The sequence below is a fragment of the Calonectris borealis genome, chromosome 2, assembly GCF_964195595.1.
Source record: "Calonectris borealis chromosome 2, bCalBor7.hap1.2, whole genome shotgun sequence".
Lineage (NCBI taxonomy): Eukaryota > Metazoa > Chordata > Aves > Procellariiformes > Procellariidae > Calonectris > Calonectris borealis.
In genome coordinates, this window is record NC_134313.1 from 156,061,887 (window position 1) to 156,089,553 (window position 27,667).

The 27,667-nt window shown below is 41.2% G+C and overlaps 1 protein-coding gene across 8 annotated transcripts in view; it reads right to left on the reverse strand.

The window, feature by feature from the left end:
* The window catches only part of PARD3 (par-3 family cell polarity regulator), a 470,848-nt gene that overhangs the window by 286,555 nt on the left and 156,626 nt on the right, over nucleotides 1–27,667 (reverse strand). For all 8 annotated transcript variants that reach the window (XM_075144058.1, XM_075144059.1, XM_075144057.1 and 5 more), the window contains exon 3: nucleotides 20,903–21,083. In XM_075144058.1, the coding sequence (XP_075000159.1) occupies nucleotides 20,903–21,083 (181 nt within the window). The remainder of the gene's footprint in view (nucleotides 1–20,902; nucleotides 21,084–27,667) is intronic.

Genomic DNA, 27,667 nt, shown 5'->3' on the forward strand with positions numbered 1-27,667 from the left:
GTGTGATGGTTGTTTACCTCATTTATGTTTGAAAGAGTGAGGGAAGAGGTACTTCTTTGCCAGTCATCAGATGAATATTCCACCTTTGAAAGTGTTTGGCTGTTAATCTGGCACGCCTCCACATTTCTGTGGAGCAGAACCTCCTCACCGTGGAACGGGCACAGGGCACCTGGCCTCTCCACCCTCCGGGCTGGGGCAAGGATGGCCGGCTCCAGCCTCGCTCCGCTGGGGAGAAGTACAGGAATCATCAAAAACCCAGCTAGGGTTTCTTTGAGCTATAAAAATGATCACTTACACCTAGCTCACAGGCCACTGTCAGGCTGGAGAAGGCAACGATTTTGGGATTGTTGGGATCCAGCACCTGGAGGTGGATCTGAACCTGCATTACCCAAAATCCACGTAGCTTCATTACAGAAATTATTTAGACAGATTCTTAACTGAAGCATAATAGTTATGAAAACCAAGAAAACTTGGCTACAATCATTTAAAGGTGGTTTTTTTGGTCATAAATTATCTGTGCATGCATTCTCATAGCTATATGCACAAAATTTAAAGAAAAAAGAACATATGGGAAGGAACAGCCTCTACTATACCAAGCACTACCAAGTTTCCGACATGGCAAAAAAAAATTACAACTAACATCTATAATAGGATAGAGCGAACATAGTCCTGAACAACTATTAAAAATTACTAACAGCTTCTGCAATTTTAATGGCACTTGTTCTTGTTTCCATGACAGAAACATTTGCTAGGATTATTAGAAACATGTTGGTACATTCATGAAACATGCCCTCATTTAAAGTGTTATCAAATTTCTGCAAGTTAACGTTTCTCTGAGCTCCTATGTGCCGCTGATGACCAAGAAGAGTAAAAGATCTCAAGCAGAACTAGGAAAAGGCCATGTCATGGCACCTCATGTGCTCAGATAGACAATTTTTAGCAGAAGGTTGTTCTGCACGCAGGGACTAACACAGCTCAAAGGCAAAGCACAGAGCATAAAGATCTCAAGAATATTATTTTCTGTCATTCAATTACAAGTAGCAAGTTGAACCCCCGAAGACAAATCAAGTATTTGTGTGTTTAAGTAATGAGATGAAATGCCACCAACCCTCCTCATCCACAGGGGATGTACGGCAGCAGAGCTGCCATGCCCATGACATGGGAGGGCAGATAGTGCGGCGCTCTGCAAAAAGACGCAATGCTGTGCCTGACCTTTTATTGGGGGTAGGTTGGAGAATGGTCTGGGAGGCTGCAAAGTTTGGGGACTACACAAACCTAACGGCATCCAAACAAGCTCTTTCCAATTACATGAGTGGGGAATAAGAAGCTCCAGCTATCAGCACAACATGCTGAAATCTTCTCATTAACTCTCAAGGTTAAAGATCACTTTCTGCAGAAAACTCCAGTGTTCCCAGTAGCCAAATAGGGAGTAAGGCAATTTAGACTACATTGGAAGCTGTTAAATTGTTCAGATAATGCCCACAGTGGGACAATAAAACAGAACATCTGCTTCTCTCCAAGGGGTGACAGACCAACAGACATCTTTAATTCTTCTTTACTAGAAACATATTACAGTAGTAAACTATATTCCTTTCCTTTTTAAAACCATGCCTAATGAGTAGTAGGAGACCTAGCTGCTGCTTGAAATGTGCAAAGTTGAGCATTCCTGTCTATATTTACATGTACTTTACAAAGTCCCTTAAAATAACAACAGGGAGCCTGAATTGTTCTCTTCTGGAAATGCAGAAAATTTTCTACACTTTGGAGAAACTTTGGCAACATCTATCTTTCTTTTTTCTTCTTTTCTTTTTTTCTTCTTTTCCTTCCCCCCCCCCCCCACCTTTTCTCTATTTTTCTCTCCTCCCTTTTACAACTCTGGAAACATGCAGTTACACTGCATGTTTAATTACATACCTCTCACTTCTTTTTTTATTTCACATTGCCAAGGCTGAAGAGAGTCAAAAATTATTCCTAAAAGTTCAAAACCAAGAATAAGCAAATAGAAAGAACCTCAGCTGAAGTTCAAAAAGAAATCTCACTACATGAAAGACAGTTCATGAATTTTTGGATCAATGACTTTTCATGCTTGCAGTTGCCAATTTTCATTACAATTTGTGATTGGTTCTAGCCCAGAGATGAAGATCATCTTTCTTAGTGGAGAAACAGCTTTAGCCAGAACTAACAGAAGATATTTACTGAAGTACTATGGTATATACTTCGTGCCAGAATTTGTCAGGTTCCCAGCAGCTAACTTTTCCAAGCTGTCTCCACACCACAAGCCTTCCTCCTTGTCGCATCCCAGAGTGTGCTACAACAATTTGAAATATCTGCACACAGAAAGGGAACATGAGGTGGACACATTTTATTTTACAAAATTATTAATATTTTAGAAAATATGATTATTATTATTCATTTTATATATACTATTAAGGAGTTTTCATTCTGTTTCATTCTTCAAAGGAGATTAATAAGGTATTTATTTTTCTGCAGCCCAAAATGTATTGATACACTGAAATGAGGAGGGGACAAACAGTGTATACTACTTGGTCCTCTTCCATTAGTATGAGTAATTGGAGGCTTTTGCTTGAACAAGAGGAATCCAAACAGATTCAAAGGAAAATCAATAGCCCAGGACAGGTTATCCAGGAAAACCCCTGCAAGCAGTCTGTTGGACAAGAGTAGTCTGCAAAGCCATTCCAACAGATTTTATTTTCCACATGGCAGAAGAAAAATGCTGTTACAATTGATCTGGCAACTGAATGTCCCCTTCTGCACCCGAACCCAGTTAAGCGCCTCATGCTACTACTAGATACACCTCGCTCTCTCCAAGGCCTCCCTGCAGAAAGATAACAAGCTGGCAAAACCTCTACAGAGGACAGACAGAAGAGAAACCAAGGAAACAAAGGAACTACAATTCCTCTAGTCCACGTGAGGCCATGGCCAGGGCTGCCTGCACATGGGCTGATGGACAGAACGCTCACTTCCCCGAGTGCCACGCACCAAGACACAGCCCCTGCAGCGTCAAGGCTAACAACCTCAGTCCAAGAGAAGATATATCCAGGAGTAAAGCAGGAACATGGAAGGGTCACTGTCCATCCAGCTGTCAACATGGAGATGCAAAGGAGGAGCTACCTTTCTGGATGAGTGCCCAAACTGCACTTTGATGCCACAGTCAGGATGTAAAGAACAGCTGTGAGAGCACTCTGGCAACCAATCCTCAGCATCCACGGGCTTCCCCTATCCAGCTGCATATCTGTAAGATGCTGCCGCTACAACCAAAAATAAAATTCACTCCAATATTTTTTAACTTAAGTTCTCCACAAAGGCTCTGTGAAATGCAATTCAGGTATTTTCCATTCCGCAAAAGGAAGAAAGTTATCTTGCATAACTACTAAAAGAAAGCTACAGGAGAAGAGAGCCATCTCCTGTACTGATGGAGTTATTTCTTTAACCTACCTGAGAGCAATGGATTTTAGGGAACAAGTCTTAGTATCATCATTTTTATCTTACATTAGAATTTAGAAAGCTTTCTGGTATTAAGACCTCCCTAGCATATTGATTTTTCAATCCATGCATCCTTATGAGGTTTGCACACAGCACCTGGACATTCACAGAATAAATGTGGGGAAGATGTACAAACGACTGCGAGTAGAACACCCATAGGCTCTCACGGATTATCAACTTCTCTGCAGTGTGCATCAAGCAGTCAATGTGCTTCTAGCAGGAAACAACCTCTGTTTTTTGAAGTGCTTAGTTCAAAATCTGAAAGTTAACTCTAAGAAATTTTTCACGTATATCTTGCCAAAATACACAATACATTAAACATGGTGCTTCTGACTAAAAACTATTTTACTGTTTAATAAAAGTAGCTATCTTAAATTTCATGTAAAATAAGAGAGTAGAAAAATAACTTATTATTGTTTAGCTACCTATGTTTATGTAATCTCTGAAGGCAGACTATTTCAACAACTATATAAGAGCTAGTGTATTTAGTATTTCATACAAGATTTCAAAAAAGCTACCACATTAAACAATATCTAAGATATTTACTCATCACTACAAATAAAATGGCTATTTAAAACAGAGAACCCTCATGCAGATATTTTTTAAGGTCACCCCAGAACAAAAGTAAATTTGTATTCATACACACGTGCATTAGTTTTAGTTGGGATCTTGTTTATACAGAAACTGAAAAATTATCTTCCATATCATTCACATTAACACTAAAAATATTTCTTAAATGTTTCTGAAACTAAATAGCTTTCTGAGAATAAATTCACTACTTCGTGTTTCTTCTCTGGAATTTGTAAAACTATTTTAAAAGTTATTAATTCATGGCATAGTTCACTTCTGTGTCTCAAATGAGGTTTGGATTTATGTATTTTTAAAGCATTTGAAAATACTTGCAAAGGACTTTTAACACCCTTTCTCTTAGACTCAAAGTTCAAATTTAGGAGCAGAGAAAGCTTATGCATTGGTCACGCAACACATATGCGAAATGCAGACCTTCTCAAAAACTTCGAAAAGGGAGCCAAGCCTAAGCACATGTGGGAAATCAAGTCTGAATCTTAATAACAGGAGGTATTCCCTCCCCTCCACAACAGAACACTTCTGAGAGAGGGGCTCTTCTTCATCACGCAAAAGCCAGCAAGAGGAAAGGCCATTGTGGAGGGAAAACTCTTGGATGCAGTTCTTGCAAAACACGTTGCTGCTGCACAGGAGGGCAGGTTGGGCTGCTCCACGCTCAGCATCAAGCACCCCTCAGTCACCTCCCCTAGGTTTTATCGGTTCTTGAAATCTAAGCATCGTTGCACTTTTTCTGTGATTATTACGGCAATTCTAATGTAGGACATATTAAAATAAACCAAACAGGTACATTTGCTTTCTCTGAGATTACCAAAACTGTTTGCATAAAGCAAGGTTGCTCACACATTCCTCAGAAGCAATTGGGTTATCTCAAATATGACTACTGGACTAAAAGCACTGATCAAGTGCAGTCATTTTTGCTGTTTCCACATAGCTGGAGAGAAAAGCAGTTATACATCTCCGTGAGCTTTGCTGCTCCTCTTCATCAGCAGGGCTGGGAAGTAGCTAAACTGAGAGGAACAGGAGCCAAAACCACCTAAGCCCGCACTCACTCAGATGTCCACACTCCTCACTCCTGGTTGGCACAGGGACAGCATTGGGTCTCCTTGGCCCACTAAAGCCAGACGACAGGGAGAGACAGAGATCGAGAGACAGAGAAATGCTGCTGCTCAGCACATCCGTAACCTATAGGTAGGTACATAACATACCCTACCAGGTAACTGAATCACACTGCCGCAGACATCCCCATCAAACAGTCCCTCTCCACACAGAAGGTTTGCAACTCTTGTCCCTGTGCACATGTTGTGCTTTAGGAAGTCCTGTGACGCAGCTAGAGAGGACAGAAAGCCACCTTTTCAATAAATGGTACTTCGCAACTCCATTCCTGAGGAGTTTGAACACTTTTGTTTCCCTTTTCATTTTACAGCAGAGGAAAAGGGAAGACCTGGACATCACACACTTTGAATTACATTCTTGGGGGACTCACCTAGAGATAACTAAAGAAATACAAGCTTAATCTACAAAAATATAGTATTAAGTTCTTTAACAAAATATACTTTTGCAGATCCTGCTACCAAGAAAAAACAACCTCCCTGGACCCAAAGTGGAGGATAAATGACTTTGCATGAACAAAACAAACAAAAAATTCTTGGATCAAAATTCACTCAGCAGCATGAGGCTGAAAAAAATTTCCTACTGATTTACTATGTGGCAGTTTGCTTGTCTAGCCTTTCCAAACAGCGATCTAACATCAGTGTGAGGACAGAGAGAGGGAAAATTGCTGCCTAAGTGGCAGGTTTGTTATTGTTTGACAATTCTGAAGAGTTCACTAGAAACTTCTAAAAGGAGCGTCTCTGATTCCCTGAAATTACTGGTAATCGGCCAAGTGAATGGAGAACAATTATGAAGAAAATTGAATGCTTCCAAACGCCAATTCGCTGTATATCCTGAATTAATATTGCATAAGCATTTTTAGTCTCCTGCTGTAAAAGCAAAGGCATAAAAACCTAGGCCCACAGGCATTCTTGCACAGCTTTCCTCACAGAATTTTATACCATCATCATTTTTGCATTTTGTAATCATACTTAGCATTTATGTGGTGGCTTACATCTTTAACCTATTTTTCTTTCAAAAAAAAAAACATCTATAAGGTGAACTATCTTGTGTATTGAAGGTTCAACAATAAGCAGTCACGCCATAACAGCATGAAGGCCCTAATACAGCCAGAGATACAAGCTGTTTTTTCCTGCTAATTAAGTCAGAACACACTTGAAGCCATTGTTGCAAAATAGAGTCTCAGGAATTTTTTGTGGTACAGCTATGCCAGCAGTTGGCCATGAAGTACGGTAAAGAGGAGAAATACTCTGGGAAGAAAAGGCTCAAGATGTCCATTTTTTAGCTAGGCCAAAACAGATCAGTTTCTGTTAAAGGGCCAAGAAAGTGTAAAAAGTTAATGCAGAATTTTTATCAGCTCCGGTTTCCTGGGTAGCAGCTCAGTCACCGGCCAGTCCCGCAGGAGAAGCCGCGGTGATGGAACCAGATGCTGTCCATCCTCCTCAGTCTGCACTAAAGAGGAGCTGAATCAAAAAACAAATGCAAAAAACCTTTAAAGCGAATTTTCTCCTTTTTCTCCTAAAACAAAACAAAACAAAACAAATTTTAAAAAAGAACACCAAAAAAACACACTGTCCACCTACAAACAAAACAGGGTATGGAAGAACGAGAAACCAGGTTGCTGGAGGGGTTGCAGGAGAAAAGAGTATTACAGCAGTATAGCTAGAGAAAGACAGGCTATGGCAGATGGGATGGGAAGACTACAGAACCCTCTGGAATGGACACCATAAACAGGGAGAGAGAGTGCAGCTGGAAGAACTGCACCAAAAAAGAAAATGTTAAGAAAGCAGATACGGAAGAATGTTAAATGAGAAAAGCACAAGTCCAAGTATGCGAAGAAGCATTTGCTACACACACTGCAGCACTACGGCGAGACTCCAAACAAGCCTCATAACTCAAATCCTGAAGACACCCTGTGATCATCCTGTCAAACACCTATATAAGCCCAGGTACACTGTGCAATAATGTCTGCATTTAGTCTTTTAACTTCTGTTGGAAATACAGAAAAATATTGACTTTAATTTCAAGATTTCAGGAGACAGAGAATCCATCAAAGCCCCAGGACTGTCATTTTTAAAGCTCTGCAATTCAGTGAATGTCTTCTACGTCTGCGACATCCACAGTTTGTGTTTCAGGAAAGGTAATTCAAAATGTCATCATGCACTTATACAAATCTAAGATTACACACAATACCATTTTTCATTTTGTGATTAACACTTGAGAAATAACAAAAGTGTAATCATGTGGGATTATCCTTCCTTTTCATGCCTTTAACTTTTTTTTGCAGCTTCTGGCATGGACCAGGTCTCAGATTCTACAGATAATTTTGCAAAGAGAAAGAAAGGCAGAGAGGGAGGGCAGCAGAAACCTACTCACTTCTCTCTCAGAATCATACATCATTTACGTGGCTCCTAGGGTAATGGTTTATATGGCAAAGTAACATCAAGGAAACAGTTATGTATTTTTATTTGTCCCCAGGGAAGTAAGAATTCCCTGCCACTAGCTCCTCTTTTTTTTTTTTTCTTTTCTTTTCTGATCCATGCTTCTTTGTTCTTTCATTCTTCATGCCTTCTCTTTTCCTTTCTCCCTCTGTTTCTGATCATGGGCTGATATGAAGCAGTTGTCTCCTTTCTAAAATTTCCATGAGGCATCAAGTTAACCCAGCTGCACCGGGTTCTTAATCTGGAAGTCAGCAAATGGAAACAGAAGGAGCATCAAGTCACCAGCTAACCTTCTCTCAGGTTAAAGCCTCGTCCCCGTCACACACGCTGAGCATCTCACATTCTGCAGTTTGATAACTACAGACAGAAAGCACAGAGCGCACAAAGAGCCTTAATCAGCAGCCCTACCTTTGACATTTCCTCACTTTTCATTGTTAAAAATGACCCTTCAGGTGTCTTAAAGTAAATGACAGGAAAAATAATGGGGAAAAACATCAAGTAAGGAAACAAAACAAAAAAATTATATTGCAGTGCAAGTGAAAAAAGTAAGAAAATAGTTATGGCTAAAATGAAACAAATACATTTAATTTGGCTGGTCAAGGTGAAAATTAAACTCTGAATTAAGCACATGTATCCATGACTGAAAATTACCATCCATTTTGCTAACACTATGACTTTAAGATCAAGAACTTTTTCCAAGGTAAGATCAAGCAAACACCATATTTTCTTTACATGTTACATATGCCACTCCCTTAAGTTTTTTTTAAAAAAAAAAAGAGGAAAAGTGAAGAAAACACACAAGTACAGCTTTCCTTACAAAAGCCATCACTTTTGATACAGCATAAGATGCATTATTCAATTTAATTACTTACTAAATTTACTAAATTCTACAAATTTAGTCAATGAAATGCCTTCCTTCCACAGAGGTCTGAAACTCTGTTCCTTTCCAAGGAAATTCTAACTAGGTACCAATCTTACCTGTTTTCATACAGAAAACCCTGAAAATCTCTTGTCCTAGAACTCAAGACATCTGCCAGATCTGTGAGGCATAAAGTAGAGAAAAACACAACATTGATTCACAAGGACTCAGTGCCTGTTAAACACAATTGGATTTGCAGAAAAACCTTGAAAGCACACATACTCAGAAAATATTTAAAACACCTGGTGAAACCTGGGTGAGGGGAGAGGGGAATACAAGCCCGTAACATGAGAACAAATTAAAATACTTCATTAAAAATATTTTTCACCCTTAGTAAAACATTCTGACTTTGAAAAAGAAAAATGGAAATGAATGGAGTAAAAATCCTAGCCCTGGGAGAATTCAGAAACTGAAGCTGGTACACGGCACATACAGCACAGCACAAATGCTCAGTATGAGTGAAGTTGATGTACTGCCCTGAGGGCTTGAGGAGTAATTTAATATTCAATTCAGCCCATAATAGGAATCCCAAGCAAAGAATTTCACATCCACAAAATCATTCTGGTAAAATGCAGAATGAAGTAAGACTCCTAGAAGTTTGCTTATGCACCAGCAGTCACAGCAGGTAAACAGCGCATAAATATCCGTATTACAATACTACCCTCAACTCACAGCCATTGAGAATTTGAAGGAAATTCTAATATAAAAGCACAAATTAGTTTAACACGTGCACGCACCACACTCCTCCTCGAGCTCATCCCGTTGGGCACGTCCCTGGGTGGCCATGTGCCACATGCCACAACGAGAAGACCGCAGGGTCCGACCCCAGCAAAGCGCCCGCTGCCCTGAACACCGCTCCCCTGCCCGCAGCCTGGGGCACGCTCCCGGGCACGGCCGCCCTGCTGCCCCCACAGCAAACCTGCTTCCTGCACCCTCAGGAGTGCAACTGCTCGCTCCCAGCGCCACCGAGGACACAGCTCAAGCTGCACTTTTTTGCTACTCTCATGTTCCATGGGCTTTCTGGATTTGCTGCCACCACAATGTACTACTGCATAGATGAACTGCCAACAGACACACACAATTTAGGATAAACTCTTCAGCTAACACAAGAAATACGCAGACCAAGCTGTAATAAACAAACATCTACACATATTTGCAGCTGCAGTTTCACAGAGACTTTTCACCCTTCACTTTTTGGGGGCGAGGTTTTTAAACAGTTCCCTTCTCTTCTCTTTCCCTCCTTTACTGCTAACACATGGCTTCTTTTTCTCCCCCTCCTCCTCTGGCTCCTGGAGACAGCCCTGCTCACCACGGAGCCGGCGCCCTGGCAGAGACCCTCTCCCTGAGCCTTCAGCTACGCGTCCCGCACCCCTGGGCACTGCAGAAGTGTGAACTAGTGTTGGTACTATCTCAGTACCAACAATAACTGCAAACAGATTTCCCCTTATCCTTACGGGTGGATGAAGTGAAAATACTTATTTCACTGTAATGTTACCTTTTGAGCAACATAGCAAAGAGCTATGGGAAGGAGGATTACGAGAAGACTTTGTCCACTTATGTTTTATTACTTTAAAGGTGAACTTAAAACAGAGGTAGAGGTAAATCATCTGCATGTACAATACTCACAGAAATATTGCCTACTATGTCAAACTAGAGTAGTAACTTTATTCACTCACTTAATGGATATTTTCACGGATAAATGTCATGCAGTTCATTTGAAAAAGCAGTTCCATAATTTTTTCACCACGGCACTCCTAGTAAGCCCTTCATTTTTATTTATTTTTCCATGAGTCAAGAGCCCCAACTAAAATTTTAAATAAAACATGAAGACACTTCACTATGCAAGACCCTTCAGATGGAAATCATTGTGAAAGTCAGGCAGTGCTTGACCTAAAACCCCTCTGTCATCTAATGAAGGTCTTAAACATCAGAGCTTAAAATGGGTTGGAATAGAAGAAGCTAACGTCATTTTTATATTTGGTGGAGAAAGCTTTCATATGCAGAAAATATTTCTCAGGTTTTGCTTCCAAAAAGCCCAAAAGCAGAGAGATCAAAAGAGGGCTTACAAAAAACATGGAAATATTAATTTGTACATTGTATAGGGCTGGGTAACAAGGCAGGAGTGTCTCTCCATTCTCTTAACTTATCAGAAACTGGTGAACATAACTTTATTCTTTTATAATCCACTAAAAATGAACTGCTAGCATTGCTTCAAATGTTATTTCATTTGAAACAGTCTCAGTAGTTGTTGCTCACCGTTACTCTCTCTGCAAACCTGCAAAGGCGTTTACTTTAATAGCCTATATTCGAGGGATGGCTCCTTTCCCCAGCCCCCATTCAGAGGCTGGGCATGTATACAGAGAGCTTTCCTCTTCCAAGCTCACACGGAGCCGGGATATGCGCAAGAGTGGTAAGGGCAGGATGGCCATAACACTCAGATGCTGAACTGTGCGCGAGGGAATAGGGTAAAGAGGCACTCAACTGCAAAGAGCAGTAAAGACAACTCAAGTCCTTCAGTGCTCAGTAACTCCAAGTCATGCTTGTTCCCCCAGATTTAGGCTGGCTTTTCAGTGCCACGCGGCATGACCTGTTACGCTTCAAAGTCTGAGAACGCATGGCAAGAAAAAGTACAGCTGCCTCTTTGCAGAGGTTTACCCATTTGGGAGTAGTACTACATAAAGTGCCTAGATACCAGTGTCAGACCCAAGGCAGATGACACTGTTGGTTTAACCATAAAAATTCATGGAAGTTTCTCAAACGCGATTTTACTGTGAAAAAAACTAACATGGGACTATCTGTATTCATAACATAGTGTCTACAACCCAAATATACTTCCAAAGCATAATTATGGCTGTGTAGGAAATTCCTGGGGCCATGTAAAATTGCTCTGTGGGTCCAGTTGAGAAGTCATTGGCTTTGTAAAATGCCACTTAGCCTTTCTCTTCCAAATATACAAATGACCATTTCTAAAGCAACAAAGGCAACATCCTACTTCATTAAAAAAAAAAAATCTTTCAAATGAAAAATTACTTTTACATGTGAGGTAAATCACACACAGCATGGCATCCGCTGGCATCTGTTTCAGAACTAGTCACGTCTGTTTTTCTCTCATCAATGGAGATTAGCCAGTGCAGCTAGTCTATGCCATACTCCATCTCATCCTGAAATAAACTGTAAAACAGGTCAGATGGACTCACCCTAAAGGTGTCCATTCCTCTCCAGGAATGAGAAACCGGGCTGCCTCGAGTATTTAGCTCAGATGCAGAACCTGAAGTCTGTTGACGTTAACCTTACCTTTAGTGTCTGCTTTGAATCAGCTGTTGCCCAGCAGTTGCCAAAAGAGTCCCAATTTTACTTCCAGTTGCAAACAGTGCTGTACAGAGAGCAGAATCAAATCCAACCCCTCACGATAAGATTTTAATGGTTGATCAAAGTTTGCTTTGAGAAGCCTAGTCCTCAACTCATGTGCACAACTTCCAGAAGCTAACACAGTAGCTTGGTATTGCTATCTTTGTACAGCCCTTTACTGTATGCATGCAAGTAGTAGTACGAATATTTTATCTTAACCTAAGGTAACACTTTTTGCTTTTGTTTGTAAACCTACATGGTCCCCAACTCCCCCCCCCCACATATACAGTCACTTCCAGTTTCTATAAATCCAAAAATATTGACAGAATTAATTATCTAAATCCATAACGGAGGCAAGAAACACAGACCTGGAACACAGCCCGAGTTCACATCCACCTCCAATCCCAAACAGCTGAGCTCTGGCATCAGCCTGGGTGGTGAAAGCCACTGTGTCACAAAGGGGGACCCCGTTTGCTCCCACAGTGTCACAGAGGGGGAGATGAGGGGGCCTTGCCTGCGGACCGGTCGGGGACACTGAGCTGTGCTGAATCGAGCCGAGCCGTGCAGGCAGGAGAGCAGGCGGTGGGCTCATGCCTCGTCTCAGCTCAGACCAAGGATCATGGGCTCATGCTGGGCTTGTCACCTCCACAGCATCCACTGCTATTGGGGGCCAAAATCTCTGGAGAAAAGTTCTTCTAAATATACATGCTTGATTCTCACCATAAATGCTTAATCTGCCCCTAACATGAACCCACAGCATTTCTGAAGATGGAGCTCATCTTACTCACACAATTCATTTAAGATTTACAACAAGAGATGGGTGGGAGAAAGAACAAATTCTATCTTTTTAAAAGTATGAAATAAGGCAATAAATTAATGGAAAGTTATTTCTCATCCACTCCTTTATTTCTGTATCATCTTTCAGTCCTTTTCAGTGCATGAGAGAGTAAATAAAAAACAAACTAAAAAACAAGCCTATTCAACTAGCAGCCATCTGTCCCTGTTTCATCCCCCTCAAAAGAACATGTCAAAAGACACAGAATTTAAAGCAACTTTTTCCCAGTAATCACCAAAAGAGATGGTCCATCTCCAAAACACATCCTCCTCTGAAAAAAGAGTGAGTTCACGTGCTGCAAATGCAATAAAGAAGGGAGCAAGAAGATCCCTTGTGAATGAAGGAAAAAAGCAAGCAACAATGCTCTCACTGAATTACAAGTTTAGCCTAATTAAGGATATATTTTAAGTGTAATATCTTACAGCCTTGAGCTTGTGGTAAAAAATATCCACATCCTTCTTTATTTAGAGGGTGGTGGGGGGTATGCACTAGCTGTTGCATTGAACACGGGGTAACTCTGCAGACAGCATGGCACAGAGCCCCTAGCATCACAACATTCTTCACTAGCCCTACAACTCCCTTTCCATAAGATCATCCTGCTTAGGACCAAGTGAATAATTAAGTATATTTGACAAACTCTGCATCCTTTCCTGTTGGCAAATTGTCTGTGAGTAATTTATGTCAGTAGTCAACCCCCCAGAGACCAATGCTGTTGCCTCAAAGCAAAGCAAAATGCGACCAGGATACCAGTTACTCTTGCGGACTGGTGGTTTTGGATATTAAGGATGCCTTGAAGCATACTGTTTTATCACATTTCAGAATAAGTACCTACAAATACTGCATGAGATTTTTAGAAACTGTTGGATAAAAAAAAGTGTAATATGTACACATGCCTCCATAAAGTAAAAAATTTCACAGGGTGGTTGTCTATACCGTGAAAAAGCATTCCCATCTCATTTCAGATTCATGTTCTGTTGCCTTCACTGTGCTCCTTCTTGTTTGCTTACAGTGAAATAACAAGAAATAGAGAAGTAATCAAGAAATTATCTATAGAAAGAGTTGTTACACTTATTGATACATGTGTGATGACAAACTCTTTGAATAAACAAATAGCTTTATCACAAAGGGATTAAATCCATGATACCACAATACAATAGACTTGTGCAGCTGTAATGTTTGATCGGATAAAACGGCGTAATATTTTTGCATACATAGAAATACAGTTCCCTTAAGGAATAAGTTACCTTTCATTTAAAGAAGGGGAAAATAAAACCCAGCACCACCACCACCACCACCACACATGCATGTCGAAACATTCTCAGAATACAGCTGTGATTTCCATAATAGCTTCTTGTTCAAGTGATCATTAAATCTATTTAAGATGTCAAATTTAGACTAATATCCAAACCTGACTTCCTAAACTATTCAAATTCAATACTTCACATCTTCAAAACCCTTCCTTATTATCTCTCGTGTACTACATTCTGTAGGTATGGCATGAAATACCACCAGGTATCAGATACAATACCATATTTTTATTGCTCCCCATTATTAGTACTCAAAGATAGAAGCCCTCACCATATGCAAAGACATCTTGAAATGCCCCATAATTACTTCGGTTTCCTCTAGAGAATCCAGTAAGTTCTAAAATTCTTTACTTTATTGGTTTCAGGGATTTTTTTAATCCTACTAGAAGCTACAGTATTTTGCTTGATGGTATACTGAGAAGGCTGAAGATATTAAAGGTTAATTTAGAAATTTAAGCAGTTTAAAATCCATTTGTTTTTACAAACGTGTCACAGCCTCATCAAAAACACATGGTTTTTAAACTGCTCAGCAATGCCAAATTAACAGCAGAGCGCTACGCTTGGAGAAACCACCAACTGAAGATCACTCAAGTCAGAACTGTGCTGTAGAAAGAACAAGTTTAGCCTCATGGAAGAAAGCAGCACCTGGTACTGATTTTTTCATTCAATAACTCTGGCTTTAAAACAATCACATCCTTGATAGAGCTACAGGGATAAAGGCGGTAAGAATTCCTGAACAGCGAGAGCACCAGAAGATGAGGAAACAGACTTTGCTAAATCTTCCCCTCAAACTCTGATGCATGAGAAACCTTCCTTATTCAGCTGCAACAGCTCAGTGCAAGCCTTAAGTTCAAGGTTCTTTTCGTATTATCCGACACGGTAAAATAAACATCTGAGACCCTGGCAAGGAAGTGAAAGTGGGAATGATGGTTAGGAAATCTTTTGGAATTCACGATGGGCACCTGAACACCGGGCTGATCACCGATGAAGGTTCCTGACGGAGGAGACTCACCATGGAAAGCTGACCTGACCCAAAGCTCGGTGGAGCTAGTGGAAAACCTCCCATTGACTTTAGCAAGCATTGCCTGTAAAGCCATAATCTTTCATTATAAATGTGAATGACTTTCTCTACATGTTGTAAGCAGCTATTTAACCCTAGAGATAACTCCATTTGATAAAGATCCAAACATCTGTTTTTTGATGAACTCATCTTTCTCTTCCTCCCTCTTCTAATCTCTTGCTTCCTTAGTTCTTTGACACTTGAAAATGACTTTATTTCCATACATAAAGTTGACTCACAGTTGAATAAGGAGTCAAAGAAATACAAACAAGAATGAAAAAGTCTCTAATGGCCATATGTGGGAAAGAGTGCTGAAACCATCATCATTTTTGAAACCGGAACAAATATGAACTCACCTCTGCAGTTCTTTGCCAACATACTAACATGCAATGCTCCAAACCTTCAAACAAAAGCACTTAGAAATATTAACGAATTAATTCTCAGAATATGCATTTGGGACTCTAGATAAATACTTGTATCAAATCAGTGAAGTGACATATTTAAAACAGCAATTTTAAAGTACTTGAAATTCACACACTTATTTATGCGCTCCCACCTTTAACTGGTTGGCTTAGTATTGAATTTTTTGAACACTCAGATTGTGAGATGCTAAGAAAAGACACACACATATTTACAATGGACACAAGAAGTGGCTCACCTGTGGTTACCAAACAACCCAATGGCTTAGCCAGGAACAGGACAGATCTGCCACCACCAGCCGTTTTGCCTTCCTTACAACACAGCGCGTGGCACCCCTCAGCAGCACGCAGAACACGCCTCTGAACCATTCCCACAAAGACTTGCTTGTTACATGAGGTGCAAAAATGTTTTTTAGGCCTACAGGTTGCCAAAAATGGCTTTTCCCCAGGAAATGCCAACTGCCCTTCTCTTAGCAGACATGGAGAACAAGAAAAAATAAATGCATTTGAAGACTTGAACCCTATCAGTTTTTATCTTTTCTTAACTAAATACACCAGTTCTTCCAATGCTTGGTCATAGTCTCCAAAGCATCTTACTCTTGTTGCTCTCTTTCAGCTCTCCAACTTGTTTACAATTTCTCCAAGTCTGGCACCACAACTGGTCACTTCAGCTAAAGTCTGCCTGCTCACAGCTACTTCAGTGAGCCCACAACAGCGTTTGCCTTTGATCCTTTCATGGAAGAACATAATGTCCAGATGCACTATAATAATGCCCTATAATGCCCAGATCCTTCTGGCAGTACTGTGTGGTTAGCTGTTCACTAGTATTGCTTTGCAAATTAGTTTTTTCTTTCTAGATGCAGCGACTGTGCACATCTCACTGATTTCAAAACAGTTTATTAATGTACGAAGTGAATGCTGAACTGACCCTTGACATCCAAAGTGCTTGAAACTCCATCTTAGCTTTTTATGCAATACTCTATATTCCAGTTCAGATTTGTTAAAATACTGAACAGTCCTTAACCTGAGAGAGCCCTCAGGGACTATACTTGATACGTCCTACTAATTTGCCAGTGAACTACTAAAAACTACTCTGAGGGCAGAGATCTCCACAAATTCAAAGCCAAGCAAGCTCAGGAACTTTAGTATCTCAACAAATTCACAGTGAAAGTCTGCATGCATGCTCTTACCCGTGAGGAATTAACTTGTGCTTATTGCAGGCTAAGAACACACATGGAAACAAGGAACCTTACAGCAACAGCCATGCTGCTGGGTAAACAAAGATGTGAAACTGCAGCAACTCTTTGCTCCTCTGCACTTTTAGTACAGCCAGCTGTGCACTCACTTCATAATATTCTCATCTAGACCTTTTTTCTTTTCCCACAGTCTGCGTGTGTGACCAGAATATGAAACCAATGCCGAGAGTCCCACCAAAATATACGATACAGATCACTTGAGCAAATACATCAGTGGAGTACACCATTTTCAGCTAGCTCTTAGTAATTTCTTAGAGTCCTCTGGCCAGCCTTTCAGGGAGATGCTCACCCTCCAGCCTTTCAGAGAACCTTACAATTACCCCATATCTCATTTCTAAGGAACTGACGTAGCTACCAAAGACATCCTGAAAACAAAAAGCAGCAGTCTTGTAAAAGTCATGGTCAGCTTATCTGTGTCACACTGGCACAAACTAATACAATACTAAACCATGCTGGGAAGCTGTACGTGCACAATATGCTTGCACAACCGTCTGCTAAATATTTCACTATAAACATCATTTGCTTTTACAAATAACAGCTTTAAGAAGCAAACACTTTAATTTTATTAATTATTTGGAGTCACAGAATTACACAGTAACTTTGAGATTGGACGAGATCTCTGAAGGTCATTTGGTCCAACCTCTCCACACAAAACAGGACCGGCTAGATCAGATCGCCCAGGGCCATATTCAGTCAAGTTCTGTCCATCTCCAAGGATGGAGATTTCACAACTTCTCTGAGCAGCCTGTTTCGCTCTTGACGTGAAAATTACTTTCCTAATATCTAACTGGCATCTTCCTTGTTGCAACTTGTGTTTGTTGCCTCCGGCAATAATGTGCCCATGTGAGAAGAGTCTGGCTTCATCTTCTCGATACCCTCCCATTAAACAGCTAAAGAAAGAAAGAAAGAAAGAAGGAAGATCTCCCAGACCCCTTACTCTTCTCTACTTCGGGCTGGGGAAAAAAAGAAAACAATCGGTCCTCTAAACCTCTCAATATATTTTCCAAATAATGTTATATATTAAAAATGCTTTTTAACTGCAACTGCTGAAACATTCAGAGAGACTTGTAACATATAATCACACCAAGACCAAGAACTAAGACCACCCTTGATTATTTAACAGAGCTAAATAACTTAAAAGGAAAACTAGACAAAGAGATGACCCTTTTCACAATATCTCATGTAGCTGGAAAGGGATTTTATTTACAATATTTAAATGCAGTACTGTGAAACAAACAACTTGGTTCACAGGCAGTGCACCCGCTGCTGAACTGTCACTGCCTGACATCCTGTCTTATCTGCCAAATTGCTCATTAGGTTTGGCAATTTTCACCTGCGCCTCCAGTTTATATTTCAGCAGGGAATAAACATCAGTCGGCTTTAACAATCTTCTGCAGTGAGCTTCCAACCTCTTCTCAGAAAGCATGCAGGCACACACAAAAAACACCTTGTCTACAGTATGCTTAGAAAAAAAAATGCCGCTCAACTGATGAAATACAACAAGAGGAAGTTTAACTTGGGTAACAGAAAAGCAGTAAAAGGCAAAGAGCTAGGTAAGAACATAAATAAATCAACTGCTTGTATCGATGAATTGTGTTTTCACATTGCAAAACAACATAGGGGGTATAGGCCAGCCTCATTTTTGTTTCCACATTTAGATGGAAAGATTGAATTTGACACAACCCCCCCATGTGCAAAGTATAGGCTGTGTTTGTGCATGGGAAAAGAGGGAATCCAGATGAATATTACTTTTCCAGCTGGACCTGATCTAGCTAACCTTTCTCTTGCTGGGAGAGGAGTGATGGCGTGATCTATAAACAAACACAAGGGGTAGCATGGCAACCAGAACAAAGAGATGAAAATTTCAGCAGGCCCTTAAGCCCCAGCCTAATGCGCTGAGATGCTGCCTCCGAACAGAGACCGCGCCATACCCCTCGGGTGCAGGTGAGCAGTAGCAGAATGGCACAAAGCTACGCTTCTGCGAGCAAACTGCTGAGAAACAGAGCCCAGATTGCGAGCAAAAAGCACCAGAGATGTAAAACAAAATGTCTAAAATGCTATAAACCAATTTCAGACGGAATACTGTTTTTCATTTGTTAGAAGTAAAATATTCACTGCCAACCCTGCAATTAGCTAGAAAATTACAATAATTACAGCAATTTTGTATCCCATCTCCAATCCAATTAATAGATATATGACCTTGTCAACATGTAATAATCAGGATCTGCATCTACCACAAAACTGGATGGGTTTTATTTGCTGAATAGAACTTACACAGTAAGAAGATAATTATTTGAAATACTGAGAATACCATTTGTATGCTATGCTTCACTTCACAAGTTATAAAGGAAATACAATAGGGATATTATTTCCATTTTCAATGTATATTTAAATTAAATTCTTGAAATAGGTATGTTTAATATGGGATAATATTACTGGACTGGGATTCTAAGCCTGTGGTTTGGAACATTTAGAAACAAAATATATCTGTCAACACACAAAAAAAAAAAGGAATTAGCTAGATAGGAGAACATCTCTGATTTCTGATAACATATTTATGACAAATTGTTTCACCCATTTTATTTTTGCGTGCTGTTATAAAAAGTGTCAAAAGAACTACAATTCTTACCAAGAGTTTTAAGTGTCTTCTGCATGTCTATAGACCTTTGTGTTGTAGGGTCTCAAAGCACTTTTTGGTCATTTTAGCAATCAGTGAACTAGCTAAGTATTCCATGTGTTTTCCAGAATGACACCGAAGATAAGTGAGCTGTCCAATATATAATTGAATTTTATCTGCACTATATGATTTTGATGAACTAACATCAATGTACTGTATAATACACCAGACAATCACAATAAAGAGAAAACGTGTATGTATTTGTCTGCTCTAACCCCTCTCAAGTTGAGAACCCAGGAGGACAGCTTTTTGGCTTATGGATGGAAATAAGAGATTTCATTTAGCAGTGGCATACCCTAGTGACAGCAAAATGGAAGGGTCCTGAAATTCTAGGATACTTCTTTATTCTGCCGTTAATCCCTTCCCTAACTTAATTCTGGGTTATAACGAACCATAGTTATAGCTTGAAAAGATACACGGTCAAGTCTATGTAAGCTAGTTGTTAAATGTTGTTCCCTTAATTTCACAGAAAATACTCTGGTACAAAACCCCTCAAACCTGATAGAGAGTTTAACTTTTCCACTTACATTTTACCTGATTACTAAACACAGATTTTATCCATTAAGAGAACACCTACAGAAAAGTAATCTATTGGGAATTACGAATAGTTGTTTAAAACTCTGTATCTGTAGAATATCAAAGGACTGACTGATATTGACTTCTGCCAAGAATTTTCTGGAATGGAGTCACTACTTCAAAAGTTCAGTGAACAAAATGATAGATATTACAAGTAAGAGGGGCACGATGCTTTATCCATTGTTGTCTTGCTTGCGTGGTACTTTTAACAACAATGAAAATTACACAGTAAATTTCCTTCAGTGATTTTTCTTCTTAATAAGCTGAAATATTCAAAGATCCTGCCTGAGCAAGAAGTGTGATACATAATTCCTACCTGGTGGTTTTGCAATGAATCTTCCCCATTTTGAAATAAACAAAATAAAGGGATGTTGCTGGCTTTGGTTTCTGTTTTTTAAAGAACTGTATTTTTGCAATACAGTAAATGCACGTATCAGCAAGTGTTTTTACGGGAAGGTGACAAGTATAACCTAGCAACATTGACAAGTTCAGTAGAAAGTGCTCCTATCTTTAGTTTCTTTTTACCTTTTTCTTCATTAAATTGAATAAAACCGGCAAACTGAAAATTACACCATACAGCAACTGCATTTGGAAACTTTGCTGTGATTTTCAGTGTGAGGACAATTTTAAACTGGCAGCACAGAAAGAGCTTATTGCTCCTAAAAGCAGTTTATAAATAATTTATTAAAACAGAAAGGTTTGTTTACTTGCATGCAACAAGCATTTCCGCAGTTTCTCAATTTTGATCAGCTTTCAATAAGGAGAGATAATGAATCATATTCCCAGCAGCAGGAATGGATAACAGCACTTCACATCCTTGTAAATTAAGATGAAACACGTTGAGATACCGAGAACATTTACTTACTTGCACGAAGGACTGAAGGGGTGACCTCAATTTCACTTGTTGCTTGGTAAGGCTGAAAGGCTGATGCCGCGTTGGAGCCAAGCTCACTGCCAAAAATCTCTGGGCTTTGCGTGCCTGTCGAGCTGGCGCTGGTGCCATCACCTCCATGGTGTGGATCTTGCTCATCAAACACAGCTACGAGCTGCAAATGACAATTTAATCTACTGTTAAAAAAAACTTTCAGCAACATCAAAATGCCACTGTAGATCAGCATTTCATCATTTCTTCCCACCCAAGAGCAAGCAGTCTATCAGCAGAGACTCAGATCAATGCCTAGATCACAACATCATCAGCCCAAGGAAAGGCAGCCATTAATTGGATAGTACAAAGGGTCAACAGCTCTGATGGGACACGAAACCCATCAACACAAGCCACAAAGTGAACGGCACTAAGTCAGGAAAGGAAGGGTCACACCTTCCCCAGTAAATCACTACTTCTTACCCAGCAATGCAGAAAACTGAGTGCCGATCAATGCCTGTGCACTGGAATTTATCACCTGTGTTTTGATACCTCTATATGCATCATTACTAAAAAGTCAAATCATGAGCAAAACCACATTTTTATAGAATAAAAACATACAATAAGAAATCATGTTAATACTCATTGAAAGCTACAGACAAAATACAAAGCCACTCGAAAGTGTTAGAATCACTACAAGTTTTCATCTATTAATCTATTATCTATTAATATGATTTAAGTTGCGGGTTTCCCTTGCAAAATTTCTTTCATCAAATTTACAGAGATACTTCTGTATTTGTTTGCAATCAGCTTCTCCAAGACAAGCCTAAGAACTCAAGCTCAATTTGAAACTTAGCCAAGTCACTAATTTAATAAAGCTTTACTAAATCTGTGTTCAGCATTGCAAGGGAAATAGGAAAAACGTCACGGTGTTTTTCGGTAAATCTGAGATATTTTTTCCACTGTAAATGAATACTTTCATTTGAAACAAATAATTTATCCCAATTTATCTTTGGTGACCTACTGAAAGAGAAAAGGCCAGCTCTTATACACATTTAATTTTAGAACTTAATTTTCAAGATGGGTAAAAAAGTTTTATGGATAACAGCATTCTGCAGCCTATAAATTAATCTATAATGTAATATTTGAAAGACATTTCCAAGAAAGCATTACATTCTTCTGTCCAAATTGGTAGGGTAAATGGAGCAAATCAACTTAAACCTATGCTGATCTCTGCAAATTGTTTATTTTGTTAGAACAACACTTAAAGCTTTGTATAACCTAAAGGAATTAGACAGGTCATTTTTTCTTGTCTTTTTTTTTTTTTTTTAAGTGAATTTGACATCATCTCATCCTACAGATTTTAATATTAGTCCCTTTACTCAAATCTAACTTACACAAACATCAGTAAAAAAATTTAAACCACAACTGCAAGCCCAAGTGGAAACCCTTTGGGAACTCAGATTTTGAAAGTATTTTCAGGCATTAACTTTTTTTAACAAGTAGTTTTGAAATTGCAGTGAGTAGCAAATTTCTGCCAATAATTCCGTACCTAATGCAAATTTAGGCTCTGGCATGCACAAAACTGAAAGAATGAATTGGTAATGGGTAAAAAGTCTGTGCTCTCTCCAGTGCGATTTGAAAAGTAGGGAACAGAAGGAAAACCAGGCTGCAGCTGCAAACAGCTAGAACTTGTTTTTAACATACAATTCATTATTTTATGCTTGAGAAAGCTACACACAAGATAGCAACAAAAGAGTCATGACAACACCTAAAATGTCACTAGCTCAAGAGTATTGGAAATTTAATTTTCTAACACATTGTGAAATACCAATGCTTACATAAAGTGAAGCATATTTCCTCAAAAGAAGCACACTTTACTCATAACACTTTTACTATCTGTTTTATAACAAGATAATAACCAATCTCCAGCAACTGAAAATAAATTAATCCACAAGTGAAGATGAGTAAGGTGTTAGAACAAAACACAAACGATACATTTAAGAATTCTAGGCATGAAACATCATATCTTCTTCTCCTTTGCATGGCATGTATCAAGATAAATCCCCAAATTACATTCTGTTCCTTTGAGACTGATTGAAAAATATTACTCAATGCATGCAGCTGCAACTATTTTATATATATTATATATATGTAAAAAGGTACGTGCACATAAATCTGTATATATGTATGTTCTACTGTAAGTTGCCCCCAGCTTTTTGCCTATTCCGGACAGCCTACAACCTATGACTTCAAAACATCTGAAAACGAATATTTCTCATTTCAAGCTTAGCTTTTGATCTTATGTATTTTTGCAGGTATTGGCCATTTTGACAGCATCAACCCTTCGAAAGGCTTCAGTTCCATCAGAAAGCACACCAAGTTGTAACATTTTTGCATACAACGTGAAGAAACACAAGCCATGTTAGCCTTCTCCAAATCTAGTTAGTGTTACATTTCATTCTACAGTAGCGGCTTACAATTCTGCTGTTCACAGCAGGTGTGCTAAGCTAGTTAGGAAGTTCGTTGTAAAACAGCGTTACAAAGGTATATCCATTCTTCATAAGGAGCTAGAAAGTCTTTGGGAGCGGAAGACTTAAGTGAATAGACACATTGATCTTGATTTTCAGACCTTGATATGCCACTCTGTGGATCATGGCGAGCTCACGGGAAACAAGGACAGACAAAACATAGAATCATAGAATCATTTAGGTTGGAAATGACCCTAAAGATCATCGAGTCCAACCGTTAACATAGCACTGCCAAGTCCACCACTAAACCATGGCCCTAAGCACCACATCTACACATCTTTTAAATACCTCCACCACTTCCCTTGGCAGCCTGTTCCAATGCTTGACAACCCTTTCAGTGAAGAAATTTTTCCTAACATCCAATCTAAACCTCCCCTGGAGCAACTTGAGGCCGTTTCCTCTCGTCCTATCGCTTGTTACTTGGCAAAAGAGATCAACACCCACCTCGCTACAACCTCCTTTCAGGTAGTTGTAGAGCGCGATGAGGTCTCCCCTCAGCCTCCTCTGCTCCAGGCTAAACAACCCCAGTTCCCTCAGCCGCTCCTCATAAGACTTCAGGCCCTCATAAGACTTCTCTGGACACGGTCCAGCACCTCCATGTCCTTCTTGTAGTGAGGGGCCCAAAACTGAACACAGTATTCGAGGTGCGGCCTCACCAGTGCCGGGTACAGGGGCACAATCACCTCCCTACTCCTGCTGGCCACACTACTTCTGATACAGGCCAGGATGCCAATGGCCTTCTTGGCCACCTGGGCACACTGCCGGCTCATGTTCAGCCGGCTGTCAACCAGCACCCCCAGGTCCTTTTCCTCCGGGCAGCTTTCCAGCCGCTCTTCCCCAAGCCTGTAGCGTTGCCTGGGGTTGTTGTGACCCAAGTGCAGGACCCGGCACTTGGCCTTGTTGAACCTCATACAGTTGGCCTCGACCCATCGATCCAGCCTGTCCAGGTCCCTCTGCAGAGCCTTCCTACCCTCCAGCAGATCAACACTCCCGCCCAGCTTGGTGTCGTCTGCAAACTTACTCAGACAACACTCAATCCCCTCATCCAGATCATCGATAAAGACATTAAACAGAACTGGCCCCAAAACTGAGCCCTGGGGAACACCAGTTGTGACGGCCGCCAACTGGATTTAACTCCATTCACCACAACTCTTTGGGCCCAGCCATCCAGCCAGTTTTTTACCCAGCGAAGAGTACGCCCATCCAAGCCATGAGCAGCCAGCTTCTCCAAGAGAATGCTGTGGGAAACAGTGTCAAAGGCTTTACTAAAGTCTAGGTAGACAACCACCACAGCCCTTCCCTCATCCACTAAACGGGTCACCTTGTCATAGAAGGAGATCAGGTTAGTCAAGCAGGACCTGCCTTTCATAAACCCACACTGACTGGGCCTGATCACCTCATTGTCCTGTACGTGCCGCATGATGGCACTCAAGATGAACCGCTCCGTAACCTTCCCCAGCACCAAGGTCAGGCTGACCGGCCTGTAGTTCCCCAGATCCTCCCTCCAGCCCTTCTTGTAGATGGGCGTCACATTTGCTAACCTCCAGTCAACTGGGACCTCCCCGGTTAGCCAGGACTGCTGATAAATGATTGAAAGTGGCTTGGTGAGCACCTCCGCCAGCTCCCTGAGTACCCTTGGGTGGATCCCATCCAGCCCCATAGACCTGTGTGTGTCTAAGTAGTGTAGCAGGTTGCTAACCATTTCCCCTTCCATTATGGGGGCTTCATTCTGCTCCCTGTCCCTGTCTTCCAGCTCAGGGAGCTGGGTACCCAGAGAACAACTGGTCTTACTATTAAAGAACGAGGCAAAGAAGGCATTAAGTACCTCAGCCTTTTCCTCATCCTTTGTCACTATGTTTCCACCCTATCCAATAAAGGATGGAGATTCTCCTTAGCCCTCCTTTTGTTGCTAATGTATGTATAGAAACATTTTTTATTGTCTTTTACAGCAGTAACCAGATTAAATCCTAGTTGGGCTTTGGTCCTTCTAATTCTCCCCCTGCATAACCTCACGACATCCTTGTAGTCCTCCTGAGTTGCCGGCCCCTTCTTCCAAAGGTCATAAACTCTCCTTTTTTTCCTGAGTTACATCCAAAGATCTCTGTTCAGCCAGGCTAGTCTTCTTCCCTGCCAGGTCGTCTTTCGGCACATGGGGATGGCCTGCTCCTGCAACTTTAAGATTTCCTTCTTGAAGAATGTCCAGCCTTCCTGGAATCCTTTGCCCTTCAGGACTGCTTCCCAAGGGACTCTGTCCACCATCTCCTAAACAGGCCAAAGTCTTCCCTCTGGAAGTCCAAAGTGGCAGTTCTGCTGACACCTCTCCTTACTTCTCCAAGAACCGAAAACTCTATCATTTTGTGATCGCTATGCCCAAGACGGACTCCAGCCACCACATCACCCACAAGTCCTTCTCTATTCACAAACAACAAGTCCAGCAGGGCACCCTCCCTAGCTAGCTCACTCACCAGCTGTGTCAGGAAGTTATCTTCCACACACTCAAGGAACCTTCTAGACCGTTTCCTCTCTGCTGTATTTTATTTCCAGCAGACATCTGATAAGTTGAAGTCCCCCACAAGAACAAGGGATAGTGACTGTGAGACTTCTCCCAGCTGCTTACAGAATATTTTGTCTGCCTCTTCATCCTGGTTGGGTAGTCTATAACAGACTGCCACCATGATATCTGCCTTGTTGGCCTTCCCCCTGATTCTTACCCATGAACACTCAACCCTAACATCACCATCATTAAGCTCCAGACACTCCCTAACGTACAGGGCTACCCCACCACCTCTCCTTCCTTGCCTATCCCTTCTGACGAGCTTACAGTTATCCATTGCAGCACTCCAGTTATGCAAATCATCCCACCATGTTTCCATGATGGCAATTATATCATAGTTTTCCTGCTGCACAATGGCTTCCAGCTCCTCCTGTTTGTTGCCCATGCTGCGCGCATTGGTGTAGATGCACTTCAGTTGGGCTATTGATCCCACCACCTTTTTGGGGGGAGAAGCCCTAATCCCTACGTGACCATTCTCAGGCACTTCTGTGGTTTCTAACACATCCATAACCCTTGCGTCTTTGCTGCCGCATGGATCTCCATCCCCTGCCTCCACTGAGACGGCAGACTGAAGGAACTCACAAGCACACTGTCCCTCAAACATTGGCGTGCCGCCCGCGGGCCTATCTCTAGCGAGTCTGGTTTTATCCCTTTCCCCCTTCAAATCTAGTTTAAAGCTCTTTCAATGAGCCCTGCTAACTCCTGTGCAAAGATCCTTTTCCCCCTTTGAGACAGGGGTACCCCAACTGTTGCCAGCAGGCCTGTCGTCGTGTAAACCAACCCGTGATCAAAAAACCCAAAATCCTGCTGGTGACGCCAGGCTCGGAGCCAGGTATTGATCTGCTGGGCCTTCCTGTTTCTTCCCTCATCATTCCCTGCAACTGGAAGGATAGGGGAGAACACTACTTGTGCTCCTGATCCCTTAACCGGTCATCCCAAGGCCCTGCAGTCTCTCTTGATTGCCCTCGGGCTTCTTGTTGCAACTTCATCGCTGCCAACCTGAAATATCCATAATGGATGGTAATCTGAGGGCCGTACCAGGGTAGGATGCTTTCTCTTCACACCTTTAACCCGGGCCCAGGGAGGCAGCAGGCTTCCCTAAGAAGTGGGTCCGGTCTGCACATTGGGCCTTCTGTTCCCTTCAGAAGGGAGTCTCCTAGGACAACGACCCATCCTTTTTTCTTTATGGAAGCAGTTTTGATGCAGAGCATAGGCCGACTTAACCTCGGCGACACCTGCAAGCTACATGAACCATCGTCCTCGTTATTGTTCGGTTCCCCTTGCAGAGCCTCGTACCTATTGTGCAGGGGCGCCTGGGGAGGTGGGGTAGTCGCAGAGGAGAGGCGCCTGCTGCGCCGGGCAGGAACTTGTCGCCATTGCCCCCTGTCCCTTAAGTCCCTGTGTTCTGCCAGGCGGAGAGGGGATAGGGAATCTCCCTGCCATGCGTCCTGCCTGCCTGTGGGGCCTGTCTCAGGGAAGGCAGGGTGCGAATACATCCTCCCCTGTATTCTGATATCAAGCTTTCATTTCTGATTTCTCCAACACATTTTATTTTAACCAAGGGAAATTGTATGAGGAAAGGAATCATACACTTTTGTACCTCTGGAGGCCCAGAAATCACACCTCGACTACCATCTTTGCAGGAAAAAGAAACAAAACAAAATACATAGTAAGAGACACCTT